Raw genomic sequence first — 16,549 nt, 5'->3', positions numbered from 1 at the left:
ACAAGACACATTCACTCGCCGCTAGTGCTGATGGGCTGGTCGTCTGCGGGAAAAAAAAAAAAAGACGGACGAGGACGAGGAGGATTTCACGGGTCGACGGCTTTCCCTCGACGGCCTCGATGGAACGATGGGCGATGGGCTCGACAGTCCTGGCCTCTCATGCTCCATGAACCATGGGCCGCTTGCGCACTCGATGCTTTCCCTTGCGACACTCCCAGATCGACCCAGCGGCCAATCACCACGCGGTCCTCGCGATCCTGGCTGGGTGTGCACTGTGTGGACGTGGGAGAGAGCCCAGGGTCCTGCTCCAGCAGCAAGCAAGAGCCGGCTGAACGCAACGAATTCCCGTCGATCTCGGGGTTACAGCCTACCTACTCCGTACAGTCAATCCTCTCTGTATCGCAGGACACACATCGAGGCCGCGAATACCCAGATACCCAGACATACCCGGATACGCCGAGATACTCCTATCAATCCAGTCAGTCCAGTCTGCGTCGGCGTGCTCCTCAATGCTCCCCCAGCTCTCCTCTGTACTGCTTCGCACTGCTCGCCACGGGCCTCGTATGGCACCCACATAGCTCTGCTATAGGTAGGGGCTGCTGCAGCGTTTGCCCCCCGGGCCTAGCTCCAGTCAATCACATCCCATACGCCCCGCGCACATTGTACGGAGCATGGGCGGCTGGGCCGTGGTCTGGTCGTTGACTCGTCGTACATCAATGGGGATGACACCCTTTTTGGGAATACTTCTTGGAATGGCCGGCTGGAACTGCGGCTACAACTCCGGAGGGGGCACGTAAGGTACCTGGGTACAGGCCCAGGAACATAGGTACAGCTAGGTACAGTACCAGTCCGCCACGACCTACGGTACGGTACCTAGATACCTAGGTAAGGTAAGTTGCCTAAGTTCTGGGGTCCGGCCGTCCGAGCTCCCCTTATCGATAAGGACCCCATTCTGCTACGGCCGCGCATTTGGACGCGCGGTGCGGCGTTACACAGACCACCGAGTGATACTGTGAGGTACAACTTACAAGAATCCCTCTCCCTTATCATCCTCAAGATCTCCTCCACACCCACCACATACATCCACACCCACATCTCCTCGTGGAACTACAGTTGCAGCCATGGCCATACGTCTGGCCTGGTCGTCCATAGTGGATTGGTCTGCCTTCCTGAGGAACACCACCCCCTCGATTCCGATGCACTTGCCTCGGCTAGACGGACTGACAGACCAACAGGGAGACAGACATACATACCTATAGGATTAGATACCGAACGGATGGCTGCGTCAAGGAGACATGTCCGGTCGCCGTTTCCCGAGATATCTCATCCTCTGCCAACGATCCTCTCGCGAATCACATTGTCTGGCTTCTCTTGCTTTGTCAACGATACATAAGAGGCGTTCGAAATCCTCCGACGTTGATCTAGAACGGGCACTTGGTGACGGCAAAGCAAGGCGGCAGTCTCCTCGAGAGTGCCGTACAGATCTGGTGTAACCACCCATTCGCCTTCATTCGTGGTGGTTCCTCTCCCCGCACAGCATTCCTCGTGTGCGTATCGCAAACCGTGTGATGGCCTGTGGGAATCCAAGATATGCCCTATCAGACCTGTGCGGGCTCCATCCATCTTTGCTCGTGAGAGAAGTGCCGACCACACCAGATGCATATGTTCGTAGGGCTGCGATCGAGCCACACCGCTCCTTTGGATTCTTCACACTGTCCTTTGCAGAGATATATTCCTGCATGCTAGCTGCGCGTCCATGCTTGGTAGCCAGCTGTATAATGCAGGGACGAAGTTCTGTAACAAGTCGCCAGTGAACGGATAAACAGCGGCATAGCAGAGAGAGCCCAATATCATCGATTCCGGTATCAGTCTTGAAATCACCATCAAGTTGGACTTATACAAAGCATATCTTAAAAATGATACCACGCAGTAAGTCGGCTATAAAAAGAGAGTCAATACCGTCAGTGTATCGCTCCTACTACATTTGGTAAGCCTGAGCTCTACATGTCGATAGGTAAAGGAGGTAGGTACTACCTTCATTTCTCTTGTATCCCAACTCACTTGATTTTGCAACCGTCCCGCGAGTTCACAACTAGTAATTAACAACTCCGTTGCTGTGTTTGATTCATTTTGTTATTTCTCTTGGCTGGCACCTCGTACCTTACCCTCCCTTACCGCCACTGCATGTGCGGGAACTGGCGTCTTCAGTTATGGAGTATCATCGGCGAGGAAAGACCAAACACAACGGGGTAGCCACAGAGCATCAAAAGTTTGAGGTACAAAGGAGGCTCTTAGCCGAAGCAGATTTCTGTGGCGCCGACGAGGCCAGAAGGCATGGTGGCATAGCACCCATCGCAGAGCCGAGTCGTTCTATACCTGCATTGGGTGCAGGCGATGATTATATCCTAAAATGGATTGCGCAGACCGATATGGAGAGCAGCATGCACAGCAGAGGTTCTAATGTAGATCAGAATAAGCACGGTTAGTCTGGCCAACATACCTTTGATAGGACGTGCTTACGAGGTCGTATTTTGGCTCAGAGTATGGAAAGACCAGCAAAAAGCCACAGGCGCATTTCCAATCTTTCCACGAAACAACTCATGATGCTGGGGATTATCCAGAAGTCCGGAGAAAGCGACGACGAGATAGCTCGTCCTCGGATAGCTCCCTGCTTGAGCCCGCCGTCAAGTCGAAGTTGGACCAAGTGGTCAGAGGGCAGGTAAAGCCAGATATATCCGAAGAACAAGAAAAGCCCTCATCTCATCCCCAAAAGAAGCGCAAGCCTGAGCCATCAGATGAGGGTACATCTGTCCAATTCAGCAACCCTCTGGAAACTTTTGAGAAGCGTCCTCGCCGCAAGACACGCGATGATCGGTATGAACCGAAAAAGAAAATGAAGAAGTCTGAAAAGCCCAATGAAGGAAAGCGATCCAGGACGAAACGAGAGAAGAAGGGCGATAAAAGGAAAGCTGCAAAGAAGGCTGGAGAAGACCTTATGCAGAACTTCTCGTCGAACCGCATAGCCCAAGAGCGATTGACAGTAAGCATTTGTCTTATTTACTTGTAGCCATAGGCTAACTACTGCTAGATTCGGCCTCCTCATGGCCTTGGGGTTTTCAATAATGGTCGAGCATCCTCTCCAATAAGGCGTCGAGGATGTATGTTCCTCTTCTTTATAGATTTCAGATACCAGACGCTGATGCATTTCTGCAGTGGCCGATCTTGCTTTCTCGGAAATGAGGTTTCTTCAGCGATCCTCACACGTTCCAAGTACCAAGAAAAAAGATACAATCGTACCAAAATCCCGCGAAAAGGAAACGCGTAGGGCTGAAAGGGCCCGGGATGAAATATCCACTTTCTTTAAACCGAAACGGACACCATTGGAAGAGACAGAAGCAAATGCCGGTCCAGGAGCCTCATCAACATATATGAGTGATCAGCATCCGATAGCTAGGAAGCGAGCATCAGAACACCACTACACAAAGGAACATATACGCTCTCAACCTGAACATTCCCCGAAGTATCAACACGTTGAATTTCAATCAGCGCCATTTTCGGATACAACACGGGTGTCCAGCGACCTTTCTCATTCGAGACAACTTTCCAGAAACTTTCCTGATACTATCAGCACATCGTCTGGAGAAGCAAGTACTTGCGTGACATGGTCAGAGACACAATTTTCACCTATTACTACAACAGCGGCTTGGAGACAATTGAACAATGCTTATCAATACCAGACTAGCCCAATCCCAAACGCCGTTAAAAGATTAATTGAGAATACAGGAATCTTCAGGGATACAGGGATAGTAATGTCACCAGACTTGAATCGACCGAGAGAAAGGACATCCCTTGATAAGAGATGTCAAACATTGCATCTTTCGACTAACGTTCCTAGCGTGGATCGCTCATGCGGAATCAGCGGGAGTGCAGCATCACCCAGTTCCAAATCACCTGATTTCCATAGGAAGCGCCCGCTATCTGGAGGGGATAGCCGTTCTCCAAGATCACCAAGATTGTCAGGTTCTCAAGGTGATAGTCAGAAACAAGGAGGTACCCAGCAAGCAGATTCTAGACGTTTCAACAATAGTACTCACTCTCCGGTGAGAATTGCGCCAACAAGATCCGGCCAAACGATTATTGAGAATTATGAAGCCAAGTCAGGATGGCATCAACATCAAGATCCAATCAGATCTGTACATCCAGACACGAACACACTAGATTACCAAGCACAAAAGGCTTGCGAAAGCGCGCCAGTCAACCGGGAACAGCTTGCTCAGAATGCTCGCATCAAACGCCCGCCGACCGAGCTACCTGCCGCTGAGGATTCTAGGGAGGAGGTGCTTCAATATGGAATGAAGGCGCAGACCCAAGACCAGAGGAATGCCAACTATCCGGATAAGACAGATCAACCCAATGCGCTCATTGTACCGAGACCTGGTGAAGGTACATCAGAGATAGCATCTTCAAGAGGCAGGAAGACGCCTCTACGCATCTCATCCGCCCAAGCCACTTCCGAACATGAATCTCGAGCTAGAGAGACGATACAGGCTATGCAACAAGATTTTGACCTTGATGCACCAGTTGTAACTCATCCCAACTCTGACTTATTTGTGAATGAACCAGCAACAAGATGCTCGTCTATGAGACCGCTCCGTAACGGACTAAGTACTGAAACCGCGGCCCCTCTTAGACAAGATATAAAGAAAGACTTGGTTAATAGAGACGGTGATTCTCTTCCTGCTCTGCTTATAGGAGGATTCTGGAAAACCCGCGACCATGAGATGAATGCTCGACTTTCACGTTTGTCGCCAATCCCTGAACATGCACCACTATATGTCCATCAACTGCAACGGTCGCAGTTTCATGAGGAGCGAGTCCCGCATGAAGAGAACTACATCAGCCATAGTTCTCAAGAACATTTTGGCAACGAGGGTTATGAAATGTTACCTTACCTGGAAGATGTTGAGTTCGATCTTTGGGAAAGAAACTCTGGTACTGTTCTTCCGCAGGGTAACAACCACTTCAGTGGCATATCTCATCAGGGCATGGAAACATTTGAAGATTACAGTGGAGGGCACAACTTCATTCCGGAAATATGGGATGAGGAAGATCACGCTGTTCTGGAGACGGAGAACTATGACTTGTGGGATGAACCCGAGCAGAACGCGATACCCAGTTACGAAACCTTCGAGGGAGTCTACCGTGGTAACACTTTTGGTCAGCCATATGGGGAGGATGCCCGGTATGAGCAACCCACCAACGAAGAAGAAGGTTTAATGCAAGGATTTTGGCGGCCTTATCGTTCCTATTGATGGGCTTCATACGTCTTACCACGCTTCTATACTTAGGTTTCCTAACGTATTCCATCTAATGAATATCCCACATTACTACACACACGTCTCAGGTACACAGTTTTATTCGATTATTCTGGCTCCTGATGTTTCCACTTTTCTCTAATGGCATCGACATCAATTCCACATAATTGTGCTCTCTGAACCGTTGCCTTCGCCTTTCCCACCACAGGTACGTCAATCATCTTCCCATCCAAAGTCCACGCTCCTCTACCACCAGCATCGGCCTTCTCGTCACCAATCACTACTCTCATCGCCCATTCTACCTCTTTCTCTCCCGGCGCAAATGCTCTCTGTGCCACCTCAACCTGACTCGGATGTATACACTGTTTCCCATTGAACCCCAATCCCTTGCCTTGCAAACATTCCTGCTCCAGTGTCTTGAGTCCTTCCGGCCCCCGGAAAGAAGTACAGACCAAATCAATAGTAGAAGGCAAATCGTGAGCGCGAGCAGCTGTCGCAATGGCAGACCGGGCATAGAGGAATTCCATCAACGAGGGGGTTCTCGTGAGAGATAAATCGAGGGCAAAATCCTCGGCGGCGAATATCAAGCCGCTTAGATAGGGGGAGGCCTTGCAAATCTCATTCAGGTTCGTGATAGCCTCTGCGGATTCAATCAGGGCGATAAGCTTGAGCGGATTTGTCGAGGAGGCGGAGTGTCGCTCGGGCAAGGCATGGCGGAGCACGTCAGTGACAAAATGGAGATCGGAGGCGCGGTTGACTTTGGGGATAACGAGGGCGTCTAGATTGGGTGCTTGGAGGACGGAGGTCAGGTCGTCGAGCGCGAGGCCCGAGGAAACGGCATTGATGCGTACGCTGAGCTCGTTGATGTGTGGTGGGCGGGGTTGGGAGAGGAAGTCCTGGATGTTCTTCCTTGCGGCCGGCTTCTGGGCGGGTGTGACGGAGTCTTCGAGATCGTAGGAAACGGTGTCTACTGTGAGACCTCTGGACTTCTCCAGGAACCTGGGAGAGGAGGATGGTACTGTATCAGATTAGTTGGAGTGGCTTATCAGCAAGGAGAGGGGAGGTAGGTACCATAGAGAAGAGCTCTCCGCAGAACGGAAGCTGCTTTGGACGACATGCTCCGTTCAATTGCCTCAAGATATAAGTATAGAAAGTAGCTATGGCCTACAATACTGTAGTCAGGAGGCTCTTCCCCTCAGCCTGAACCTCCGCAATCGACGTCGGCGTCGGAGTTGAGCTCCCGGCGTCGATTCTGCCCCGGATCACCGCCTTCTGTAGCGTTGACAGGGGCATGCTGCCCTTCTTTGGCGACAGATCATTGTACTTCGTAAGCTCCTTTGGCAACTTGACATCGCAGCCACTCTTTCAACCTTTCACGATGGATCCGAATCGGCCGGCCGAGCTGAGCTGGCGCTTAAGCTCACACCCTATTACACTCCTGTGTTTCCTGGCTTTTCGAATGTGTAAGTCGCTTAGAGATTCGTGTCTTCAAGAGCTGAGCCGATTGCTGATTCCTTATAGCAAGTCTCCTGGTCTACCTATTCGGGCTTCTCTTCACTGGCAATTTGTGAGTCCTTACAATGGTTTCTGGGATTTGGAGGGATCGCGAGAGCTAATTGCCGGACCCTAGTGTTCTCATCTTCATCATCACGATTCTCCTCCTCGCAGTCGACTTCTATTACTTGAAGAACATCGCCGGCCGCCGCCTAGTGGGACTACGATGGTGGAACGAAGTTAATCCGCAGACTGGAGACTCGCATTGGGTGTTCGAGAGCTCCGACCCCTCGACCAAAACCATCAATGCGACGGATAGCCGCTTCTTCTGGCTCGCTCTATATGCGCAGCCGCTGCTCTGGGTAGGGTTAGCGATCGTGGCTATTTTCAGATTCGAGTTCATTTGGTTGACACTTGTTGGTATGTTGCTATTCCGCGCTGGGGTAAGGGGAAGAAGATGCTGATTCGGATAGTTATCGCGCTGAGTCTGACGGTCACGAACACCCTTGCGTTTTCGAGGTGTGATAAGTTCAGTCAGGCTTCAAATCTGGCTGGTTCAGCGCTGTCTGGTGGAGGACTTGCTGGTAATGTGGTTACCGGTATGCTTTCGAGACTTTTCGCCCGGGGTTGAAACATGGCGGGGTGTAGGGAATATGGAATATGACCTAGGTCAGTGTATGATATCATGTGGAGTTGCTATGAAAAAGCAGGACTTTATAAACTTTATTGGGAGTTGGCCGGTTATTCATCGCAATGAAACAGATCTAGCAATCGTGCGGCTCTTCTCTTTGGAAACTGGTCGCTGGGAGATGAAAGTGAGAAAATCCTGGAATCAAACACTATTGAGCAAGTATGCCCTCTGAGACCCGCTTCAAGTGCTGCGGCAGTACGGTTTTCGGTGTTGAGTCTTGTGAGTTGCCGCAGGGGTTGTTGATATCTACTAGGTAGAATTATCCACATGCTTGTTACTTTCATGACCTTCCCTCGGCCAGGTACTCATCGAACAGTTTCCAACGGAGTGAGTGTGATGTCTCCCTCCAGCCATGATTTCCCGGCGGCATGATAACGGGCTTGTTTGCCATGTAATAGAGACTTCGGGAGTATATTAAGGCTCATTACGCCATGCCGACTGATTACGCGCAGAAGAGGACAGGAGACGCCTTTTAGAGCCGCGAAGGCTACCGGTGTGAGGATATTTGAGGGGACTAAGGTACATCAGAACTAGAGCGATGGAGTACAGATTCATTTCATCTGCCAAGAAGAGATCACAGACACAGCTCGCTTGTATACCTACCTGGGAACAATTTCAATGCGAGGTCAGACTGAGCCAGAGAACGAAGCAACACAAAGTCAACAGGAAGTAATGAAGTTAACCTACCTTACCTAGAGAAGAGTTCAATATTCGAGAGGTTAAGGGATATTCTGTAATCGAGAAGAGGTTAAGAATTAAGAAACGTCAACCGAGACACACACCGGAATATCAAGATCCTCTGGCGGGCGCGGGCCAGCGTGAGCCGACGGCCGTGCAGGGCCCGGCGGCCCGTCGAAGCAACGGCCACTCGTCCGAGATCTTCACTGAGCCATTCGGTCAATAGTAGCGACGGAGAATGTTACTGTCTCCGTTACAATTACTGTCTCTATTACAATTACTGTCTCTATTACAATTACTGTCTCTATTACAATTACTGTCTCTATTACAATTACTGTCTCTATTACAATTACTGTCTCTATTACAATTACTGTCTCTATTACAATTACTGTCTCTATTACAATTACTGTCTCTATTACTGTCTAATGCTCTATCCTTCCGAAGACTTACGATTAGCAGCTAAATCACCCAGAAGCATATACTGGTCGCCAATACAAAGAGACAATTCATAACAAATCGTTCATATTCTCAGCTCATTTTGTCTAACTATGTGTAGGCATGGCCACATCTGCAGCCTTCGAAATGGCGTCCTCACTCCTCCACAAGCTCGTTACCGTTTTCTGTTGAGTGTAGAATTGCAACCCAGGCTTGCCATAGAATGTGTTCGCTCCACCTCCTGCAACACTCTTCTTGTTTCCAGTGAAGCTGAAAATAGGAAGAGGGACTGGGATGGGGACATTGATTCCCACTTGTCCTGCCTCTATTCTCTTTTGGAAGGTTGACGCGGTGGCGCCGGATCGCGTAAAGATGGCTGTCCCATTTCCATACTCGTTAGCGTTGATAAGGTCGATGGCCTCATCAAGCGAATCCACCTCCAAGCATACTAGAACGGGGCCGAAGATTTCCTCTCTGTAGCATCTCATGTGAGGCTTGACATTTGTGATGATTGTTGGGCCAACCCAGTTGCCGTTGGGGTACTTGGCGGGCTTGTAGCCGCGGCCATCCAAAAGAATAGTTGCACCTTCCTCCTCAGCGCTGGCAATGAGACTTTCAATTCTCTCCTTGCTCTGTGGGGAGATAACTGGTCCCAAGTCAGCACCTTCTTCAAAACCTCCATTGACATTCAATTTCTTGGCACTCTCAGCGAGCTCTGGGAGCCATTCCTTGCTCTCGCCAACCATGACCAAGGTGCTAAGAGCCATGCATCGCTGGCCAGCCGCACCAAAGGCAGCACCGACGATAGAATTCAGGGCATGTTGTTTGTTTGCATCAGGGAGGACAGCGGCGTGATTCTTAGCTCCCAAATTGGCTTGTACACGCTTGCCATTGGCTGAGCCTCGAGAGAAAATGTATTCTCCGGCACGATTACCTCCAACAAAACTAATTGCCTTGATGGCCGGTTCATCAAGAATAAAGTCGACAGTCTTATGGGCACCGTGGATAATATTGAGGACCCCATCTGGGAATCCAGCCTTTTGAGCTAACTCAGCCAAGATCATCGCAGCACCTGGATCCCGTTCTGAGGGTTTAAGGATGAGACAGTTGCCGGTAGCAGTTGCAATGGGAATGCACCACAGCGGAATCATGGCAGGGAAGTCTGGAGTTGGCATCAGCATAAATGTAGGGGAGCTTAGATAGTGGTAACGCACTGAAAGGGCAAATCGCAGCTACAACACCCAATGGCTCCCTATAGCTTCGAGTCTCCATATCCTTGGCAACCTCTAATAATTCTCCCGTCATTTGCTGGGGAATGTTGCATGCAGTCTCGGCGACTTGTAAGCCACGAAGCACATCTCCTTTGGCATCTGTAAAGCAGTCAGCACGTAGTCGAGATTGAAGAGGTCAGGGACGCGTACCAGCAAATGTCTTGCCCTGTTCCAGAGTGATGCTTGCAGCCAGTCTATCCCAGTTCTCCCGGACTAATTGTGTAAACTTAAACATAATCTGCTGTCTAGCCATCACACTTGTTGCTTTCCATGCTGGAAATGCCTTTTGTGCACTCTCAACCGCAGCCTTGAGCTCCGCATCGGTGCTTTGTGGCACTCGGGTAACTAAGTTGTTGGTGGCGGGATCGTGGAGGTCGATGAACTGGGTAGTTTCGGACTTGACGAATTGGTTGTTGATAAACCATGGGGTATCTTGAACATCTTGAATCTTCTCGTGGGTTGTGGGATAGTTCTCGGCTTTGTATGCAAGTGCTGCCGCTGGCTTCAGGTATCTGGCGGTGGCGTGCAATCTGCGTGTTGCGGTCTTGGAACAGTGAGTGGGGGAAGATATGGAGAAGGCGGGTGCGGAGCGTGGAGCTCGCACTGCCGCCGCAGGAACTGAACGAGAGAGAACTCGACGCATCTTCAAATGTGTGAACAGATGGATATTCAGATGAGTTCCGGGGTCGATGTTGAGGAGAAAGGCAAGAATTATATAAAGCGGCGAGTAATGATCGTGTTGACGGAGCTGTATATAAGATACCCAGGTACAGACTTGACATGGGTAGCTGCGGATAGCCAAGGCCCTCGGCTAAGGTAAGCCATGATAAGCGGGGAAGAATACCCGAAATACCCTTATACCGTATTTGGCCCAAAGGTGGGGGATAAATTCTCTGGTATAGATGCCCCATGTGGAAACAAAGCGGGGGTAAATTACCGATAACCGATTCGCGAGGTCGGGAAAGCGCCCATCTCCCCCCCCTTTTCTGTTATTCTTGTTATACCATGATTATAACATAATATAACATAATATCCTCCATCAGTCCATGATGAATATCGCTGCCCTCCCCGTCGACGTCTTTCTCCTAATCGCCGCGCATCTCTCACCCGCGGACATCGTCGTCAACCGCCGCGTCTCCAAGGGCTTCTATGCTGCTTTCACGGACTCCGATGTGTGTCGCCACGTGCTGCTGCAGCACTACCCCAGAGCACGAGAGGTACGGAACGCGGCCCACGATGGCTCGATAGATTGGTCTCGGGTGTTCTCTAAGGTTGCCGCCAGATATCATCATCTGAGGGCGGGCAAACCAAGGAGCGTCGAGAGGCTTGCTTTGGGAAAGTCCTTTGTCGTACCAAAGTGGGCGCGGTATTATCCCGTCTCGCCCTGGCATCAGCATTTGCAATTCGAAGAGAAAGCAGCGCCTTTTCATTATCCTGATCCGCTGTGGACTTACGACGAGGGGATACTAGTGTTTCCTTCTGCTGAATTCCAGAAATATATACTATATGACCTTGACAATGGATCCCTTGCAGAGTTTGATTTCAAGCCCGAGGGTAAGATTGTCAGGAGGATTAGGTTGAAAGAGAAGGTTTTGATTGTTGAGTGGTGTGAACAAGATGCTTACCACCAGCTCAACGAAAACGAAGTTGTCTATAGACATTTTGCTACCGCATATGATCTTGTACGGAATGTCCAGGCTGGCAAGTGGGATGCTATTTTCCGGTCAATACGTCGTTCCTCGACAAACGAGCCAAACTAATGCTTAGCAGAAATGAATGGAAAATACATTTCTTGGGTATGCCTTTGAACTTAAGGGACCGTTTCTACAGTGCCCACTCTACTTCGCATTATGCTTTATACCTTTGGCAGCCAAATCGAAGCGCGTGGGGTGAAGATGATCCTATTGAGGCCTTGGCTATCTGGGATATCTCTTCCCCTTCTGGCTATCGTCCTTCTGAAGATCCTACTGGTAAAGGTAAACCTGCAAATGGCTCTGAAGGACCCAAGGTCATCAGACGCCTTTCTTTCGACGCTTTAGATTTCTATGAAATCAGACAGCGCTCCACGCCGGTGCTTCGATGTCTAGAACTGGACGGAAACCATGTTTACTTCATTGAGGAAGATCATAGATGGCTTGTAGGCCAACAAGCATCCCACAACCTCCCGCGACTGCATAAAGTCAAATCAGTTGGGGTTCCCTTTGCTGTTGGCCCCCGATGGGAAGATGAATGTGGTGCCGATGGCGACGTGAATCTATCATTTTGCGAGAGGGTCACGGATTCGAGACATCCAAGTATCGCTCCGTGTTGGAGACACGAGGTCAGTAAATTTTGTCTAATCTATATTTTGGTGTTGACAACGGGTAGGAGTTTCCGTATCTCACAATAACAGAAGCATTTGATCCCGAAGCCGGTGTTAAATTCAGCGCCCGTCACTGCTTCATGCTGGAGACCATCTCAATCAATGTAAAGCCCAAAGTCCGTATGCTTGGGCCTGGGTACGAGATTTCATTGAGGGACGATTTGTGGCCTCAATTGCTCGGCAAAGGGAGGATTTGCGGCGATGAAAGGTGGCTCATCGGCGAGAACATGAGCCAGGATATTGTGATCTTGCATTTTGATGAGGCACCAGCGAAGAGGGCTATAGATCTGACTTCGTGATAGATAGGATACCTTATAAATGTCCCTATAGAACCCGGACTGCCACCGTAGAACCACGGAAAAGAGATGGTACTGACAATCTAGCCGCTTTCTTTACTACTCTTATACTTTTTCTTGGTGCTTTCTTTCTAAGAATTTTAGTAATGTAATTGCGCGGAAGCCATCACATAACCAAAATCGACATCTAGGTGTTCGACAACCAACTTCCTGCAGGTCCCAAGTCCTTGAAGGAACCAATTACTCATGGAGAAAAAGAACAGGTAATATTTGATAGTCAGAAAATATCCCAGCACAAGACCTCTTGAGGAGTAGTGATACTTTTGTATTTCCAAACACAGAATCTCGTTGCCTACCATGTATGCCATTGTCCCTGAAATCGGACAGAACGGTTTCGGGATAAGAGCTTAATCTTCGGATCTTACTCATAACTGTATTTTAGCAATTGTTCATAACACATCTGTATTCATTGGTCGTACTATAACTCGTCCTTCCGACGTTGAGCTTCCTTTGCTGCTTCTTTATCCTCTTCCCACATTCTCTTCAGAGGATTTCTTTTAGCCTGGGCCTGCTCCCCTTCCCCATTTGCGTCACCACCACTCTCCTCTTGGGCTGGTTTCTCTTCTCCGGCGTAGTCATTTCGACTTTCGTCGATAATCCTGCCAACTTGCTCAGAAACGCTGCCTTGTCCCTGGGGAGCGTCCATTGGCCTCATCGGCGCCCCCCTACCACCACCACCGACGTTCATACTCCGAGCATGTGATCCGGCAATTGTGGGTATAGGCGTTCTCGTACCGGTACTATGCACGACCGTCGAATGTCCAACCACGGAAGTGATGCTCGTATCAACACTTGAGCGACCTACTGCCCCTGTAGTTGACAGAACTCCCATAGAACCTTTCCAAAACATCTTCACTGGCAGCCATACCAACCACCACGCCGGACCATACAAGAATCGCCTGAAAATTAGCCAAGCAATCGTAACCAAGAGAACGTAGAATGCGGTCTCGAGGTACCAGGTGTCACTCTTCTGGCTCCTTAGCAATGTCCCAAGAAGATTCTTAGAACTCGATAATAGAGTATCGAGTGTAGAATACGTCTCCGATAGCTGCGCTAATGCTGCAGTCGACTCCTGCAAAGTCTGATGTGCGAACTGTGAGCGTGAGAGCTCAGCAGCCATCATATCATGTGTGCGTCGGAGGGCAAGCGTAACATCCGTGCTTGCATTAACCGTCTTTTCCTCCTTCGAAAGTTCTGAAGATGGCAGGTTGCGTCGCCGTGGTACTAAGGGTTGTGTTGGTTTGTCGGGTTGGGGATCAAGATAGGATTGTAAGAGGAGCTTGCGTTCCTCGCGCTGTGCTTCTTCGAGACTCCGCTTAGCAGACATCTGGGCTCTGCGAAAGGCTATCACAAGTCTGGAGAGATAATTAGCTTGAAGCATATATTATACGGCTTATATCAAGATAGAGGGACGTACGCCTTCAGCTCTTCCCTAGCTTTCTTAACCCCGCTGTCGAGTAGGACCTTTTGCTGCTCCAACTCTCCGCCGGATCTTCCAACCTCTACATCAGTTACATCTTCTTGTAAGATAGCTAGATCTTCATCCTGGTCTTTTATGAGCTGGTGGATCTCCGAGGTGAGTTCCACCTTAACATTGTTCTCGTCGTCGTCGAGAGGAACCGATCCAGGTTGAAACTTGAGGTTTGCGAGACGATCAATGAGCTCTTTTAGCAGGGCGTTTGACTCTTGCAAGGCCTTAAGCCGCTCTGAAACTATTTGAAAAGACATGTTCCCGCGTTGTAAAGAGCCAGAGCTGTCGCAAGAGCTGTGAGACCAGGCTGGGGAAACTTGGCATTAGAGCTGTCAGCGGAATTTGCCGAATCCCTAAACTTTTCTGATATTCGCGACGCCTACTCCACGAACCCCGAGCACATCCATCCGCAAAGTATTGACTCCGTGATTAATTGAGGCTCGAGTAAGTTTCTGTCAGATATAAAAATGACTCGAAAGTTGCTAATATCTTTGTAGAATTGGCGCCTCTCCAACCTCTGTCAAAATGATTACCAGATTCATCACCGAGGTGTCCACCGTCTTCAACCCTTTCTCCCCAAAGGCAAAGACCGCCCGCCTGTTCCTCTCTTTCCTCCCGCCAGATGCGCGACAGACCATGAAGATCACTACAAAGTTGTTACCGAGGTCATCGAAAGAGCCAAGCTTTGTGCAAGTAAAATTCAGTAAGCAAGCATCCTTGCCTGGGCTATGTCAATTGAGACGACTCTAATGATGGGATTTGCAGAGGATGGCAAGGAAATAAAACTCGATGCGGAGAAGCTAGGGATTAAGGGGGTTGCGGAAGAGGTGAATAGACACTCAAGAATCTTGTCGAGGGCGGATGAATTGGCGAACTGAGGGAGAGATCTGTGGCCTGGATTGTACATCATTTGCATATGGGAGGCGTTAGTGTCCATGTATGTGTAGGATAGGTTTCGAGAGCATGGAGTTGCGGAATAAAGATCTCAAATCACCAGTGACGGCTGCAATACGCCTCCATTTGATCTGTCATTGCTTCACGCCTCATCTAAATAGGGGTGACTTCTCAAAGGAGAGTGATAAGTACCAACTCCATTCGGACCCTCAATTTCTCCATAGAAGCACCAAAAGGTTCCCCTCGACATGTTTACTTCTGCTTAGATGTATCGGGTATAGGGGGTCACGAGAAATAGGAAGCATCACATAACACGCAAATATTTAAATCATCTATGCCATTCGTCTACCAAGCCAATCTAAACGAGTGCATGGAAACTTTTCTAGCAATGGAAGAGCCGATGTTTATAAATCAACGAGTAACCTTGTCGGTATATCACCTCCTTAGTTGGCAGCGCCAGAAATGAAGAACCACTTGTCAATGCTTGGGTCAATTGGAGCGGGGGCAAGCTCCTCGTTGGCAGGAATTTGAGGAAGCTGGTCAGGGTTGACACGGCTTGGTGAGTGCTTCACGGTAAGGTTGGTACTGTTGCATCGTCAGTCCTGGGCCCGAAACTTGTCAAGAAGTACTTACGTAGAGACATCACCAGGGTTGGTCTTGCCAGTGATGAGCTTGTCCCAAGCCTCAGCACACTCACGGACGATGTCAGTAGCGTACCTATTATGCAAGTTAGCCATTTTATACTATATGCACAGGGACGATTCAGACACACTTCTTGTTCTTGCACTCGCCGGTGAAAGCGAACTGGTTCTCAGGCTTTCCATCTGGGATCTTGTAGATACGGAACCACTCGTTGGTGGCCCTCAACAGACCTGGGAGGTGTCTCTCGACATCCTCGATGTCGTTGAGCTTTGGAGCCAATGGGTCGTTGATGTCGATGACGATGACCTTCCAGTCGGTCTCCTCCTCGTCGAGAAGAGCCATGACACCAAGGACCTTGACCTGCTTGACTTGACCCGGGTATCCGACAAGTTCACCGATCTCGCAGACGTCCAATGGGTCATTGTCACCCTTGGCCTTGGTCTCTGGGTGGATGACGTTGGGGTCCTCCCAGGTCTGGAGAGGCGGTCAGTGGGCAGGAAAGACGATGCAGTGACAGTGGGGTCCTACCTGAGGGAATGCACCGTAGTTCCAGAGGTAACCCTTGTGGGGGAAGCAGTTGCGGACGAAACGGAGCTTGCCCTTCTTGACGTCCTGCTTGATGGGGTTGAGGAGTTCCTCCTTGGAGATCTGGATGCGCAGAAGTGTTACCAGGCGTCGTGCGGGGTCATGAAAAGCAGAGTCTCGAAAAGCAGAGTCTGGGCTCCAGGTGGTTGCAACGGTATCGACTTACTTCCAACTTGCCATTGGTCCATCGTGGGATCTCAACGATCATGTTCAAGATGGTCTGCTGCTCGTTGGCATACAGAGGGATGTCGTGGAAGGGAGAAATGGGGACGCCATCCTTCTCGATGTAGATGCGGTGCTCCAAAGTGTTTGGGCGTCCGATCTTTCGGACCTTGTAGGGAGAGGGGGCGGCCAT

At 49.8% G+C, this 16,549-nt stretch overlaps 10 protein-coding genes across 10 annotated transcripts; 4 read left to right on the top strand and 6 right to left on the bottom strand.

Moving 5' to 3' along the window:
* Positions 1-86: 86 nt before the first annotated feature.
* Positions 87-1,150, bottom strand: M430DRAFT_24216 (hypothetical protein; the record flags this gene model as incomplete). The annotated part of the gene is made up of 4 exons (XM_024865031.1): positions 87-371; positions 448-621; positions 864-873; positions 1,029-1,150. The coding sequence occupies 4 exons, from the start codon at positions 1,148-1,150 to the stop codon at positions 87-89; spliced, it is 591 nt and encodes a 196-aa protein (XP_024725338.1).
* Positions 1,124-1,683, bottom strand: M430DRAFT_32394 (hypothetical protein). The gene is made up of 2 exons (XM_024866159.1): positions 1,236-1,683; positions 1,124-1,159 (listed from the first exon to the last, which is right to left on the bottom strand). Exon 1 carries the CDS (start codon positions 1,621-1,623, stop codon positions 1,324-1,326), a length of 300 nt encoding a protein of 99 aa, XP_024725337.1. The 5' UTR covers positions 1,624-1,683; the 3' UTR covers positions 1,124-1,159; positions 1,236-1,323.
* Positions 1,684-2,210: 527 nt separating this feature from the next.
* On the top strand, positions 2,211-5,312 carry M430DRAFT_15072 (hypothetical protein; the record flags this gene model as incomplete). The annotated part of the gene is made up of 4 exons (XM_024863178.1): positions 2,211-2,481; positions 2,541-3,040; positions 3,089-3,158; positions 3,214-5,312. The coding sequence occupies 4 exons, from the start codon at positions 2,211-2,213 to the stop codon at positions 5,310-5,312; spliced, it is 2,940 nt and encodes a 979-aa protein (XP_024725336.1).
* Positions 5,282-6,514, bottom strand: M430DRAFT_38544 (hypothetical protein). The gene is made up of 2 exons (XM_024867256.1): positions 6,387-6,514; positions 5,282-6,333 (listed from the first exon to the last, which is right to left on the bottom strand). The coding sequence occupies exons 1-2, from the start codon at positions 6,430-6,432 to the stop codon at positions 5,423-5,425; spliced, it is 957 nt and encodes a 318-aa protein (XP_024725335.1). The 5' UTR covers positions 6,433-6,514; the 3' UTR covers positions 5,282-5,422.
* Positions 6,515-6,656: 142 nt separating this feature from the next.
* Positions 6,657-7,767, top strand: M430DRAFT_112968 (hypothetical protein). The gene is made up of 4 exons (XM_024861498.1): positions 6,657-6,778; positions 6,837-6,882; positions 6,946-7,229; positions 7,283-7,767. Exons 1-4 carry the CDS (start codon positions 6,694-6,696, stop codon positions 7,438-7,440), a joined length of 573 nt encoding a protein of 190 aa, XP_024725334.1. The 5' UTR covers positions 6,657-6,693; the 3' UTR covers positions 7,441-7,767.
* Positions 7,768-8,720: 953 nt separating this feature from the next.
* On the bottom strand, positions 8,721-10,568 carry M430DRAFT_38542 (hypothetical protein; the record flags this gene model as incomplete). The annotated part of the gene is made up of 3 exons (XM_024867255.1): positions 10,035-10,568; positions 9,828-9,983; positions 8,721-9,775 (listed from the first exon to the last, which is right to left on the bottom strand). Exons 1-3 carry the CDS (start codon positions 10,525-10,527, stop codon positions 8,721-8,723), a joined length of 1,704 nt encoding a protein of 567 aa, XP_024725333.1. The 5' UTR covers positions 10,528-10,568.
* A 345-nt stretch (positions 10,569-10,913) lies between these two features.
* M430DRAFT_131714 (hypothetical protein) lies at positions 10,914-12,630 on the top strand. Its single transcript, XM_024862205.1, has 3 exons — positions 10,914-11,607; positions 11,655-12,204; positions 12,252-12,630. The coding sequence occupies exons 1-3, from the start codon at positions 10,931-10,933 to the stop codon at positions 12,543-12,545; spliced, it is 1,521 nt and encodes a 506-aa protein (XP_024725332.1). The 5' UTR covers positions 10,914-10,930; the 3' UTR covers positions 12,546-12,630.
* Positions 12,631-13,020: 390 nt separating this feature from the next.
* M430DRAFT_92328 (hypothetical protein) lies at positions 13,021-14,330 on the bottom strand (the record flags this gene model as incomplete). Its single annotated transcript, XM_024869705.1, has 2 exons — positions 13,021-13,957; positions 14,020-14,330. The coding sequence occupies 2 exons, from the start codon at positions 14,328-14,330 to the stop codon at positions 13,021-13,023; spliced, it is 1,248 nt and encodes a 415-aa protein (XP_024725331.1).
* Positions 14,331-14,460: 130 nt separating this feature from the next.
* On the top strand, positions 14,461-15,213 carry M430DRAFT_63007 (hypothetical protein). Its single transcript, XM_024869027.1, has 3 exons — positions 14,461-14,517; positions 14,571-14,776; positions 14,839-15,213. Exons 2-3 carry the CDS (start codon positions 14,599-14,601, stop codon positions 14,949-14,951), a joined length of 291 nt encoding a protein of 96 aa, XP_024725330.1. The 5' UTR covers positions 14,461-14,517; positions 14,571-14,598; the 3' UTR covers positions 14,952-15,213.
* Positions 15,214-15,410: 197 nt separating this feature from the next.
* Positions 15,411-16,549, bottom strand: M430DRAFT_24209 (hypothetical protein; the record flags this gene model as incomplete). Its single annotated transcript, XM_024865030.1, has 5 exons — positions 15,411-15,552; positions 15,601-15,684; positions 15,740-16,083; positions 16,138-16,257; positions 16,361-16,549. 5 exons carry the CDS (start codon positions 16,547-16,549, stop codon positions 15,411-15,413), a joined length of 879 nt encoding a protein of 292 aa, XP_024725329.1.

Source organism: Amorphotheca resinae, assembly GCF_003019875.1.
Source record: "Amorphotheca resinae ATCC 22711 unplaced genomic scaffold M430scaffold_1, whole genome shotgun sequence".
Lineage (NCBI taxonomy): Eukaryota > Fungi > Ascomycota > Leotiomycetes > Helotiales > Amorphothecaceae > Amorphotheca > Amorphotheca resinae.
The sequence above is the reverse complement of the archived record's forward strand: the minus strand, read 5'-3'. Positions and strand labels throughout refer to the sequence as shown.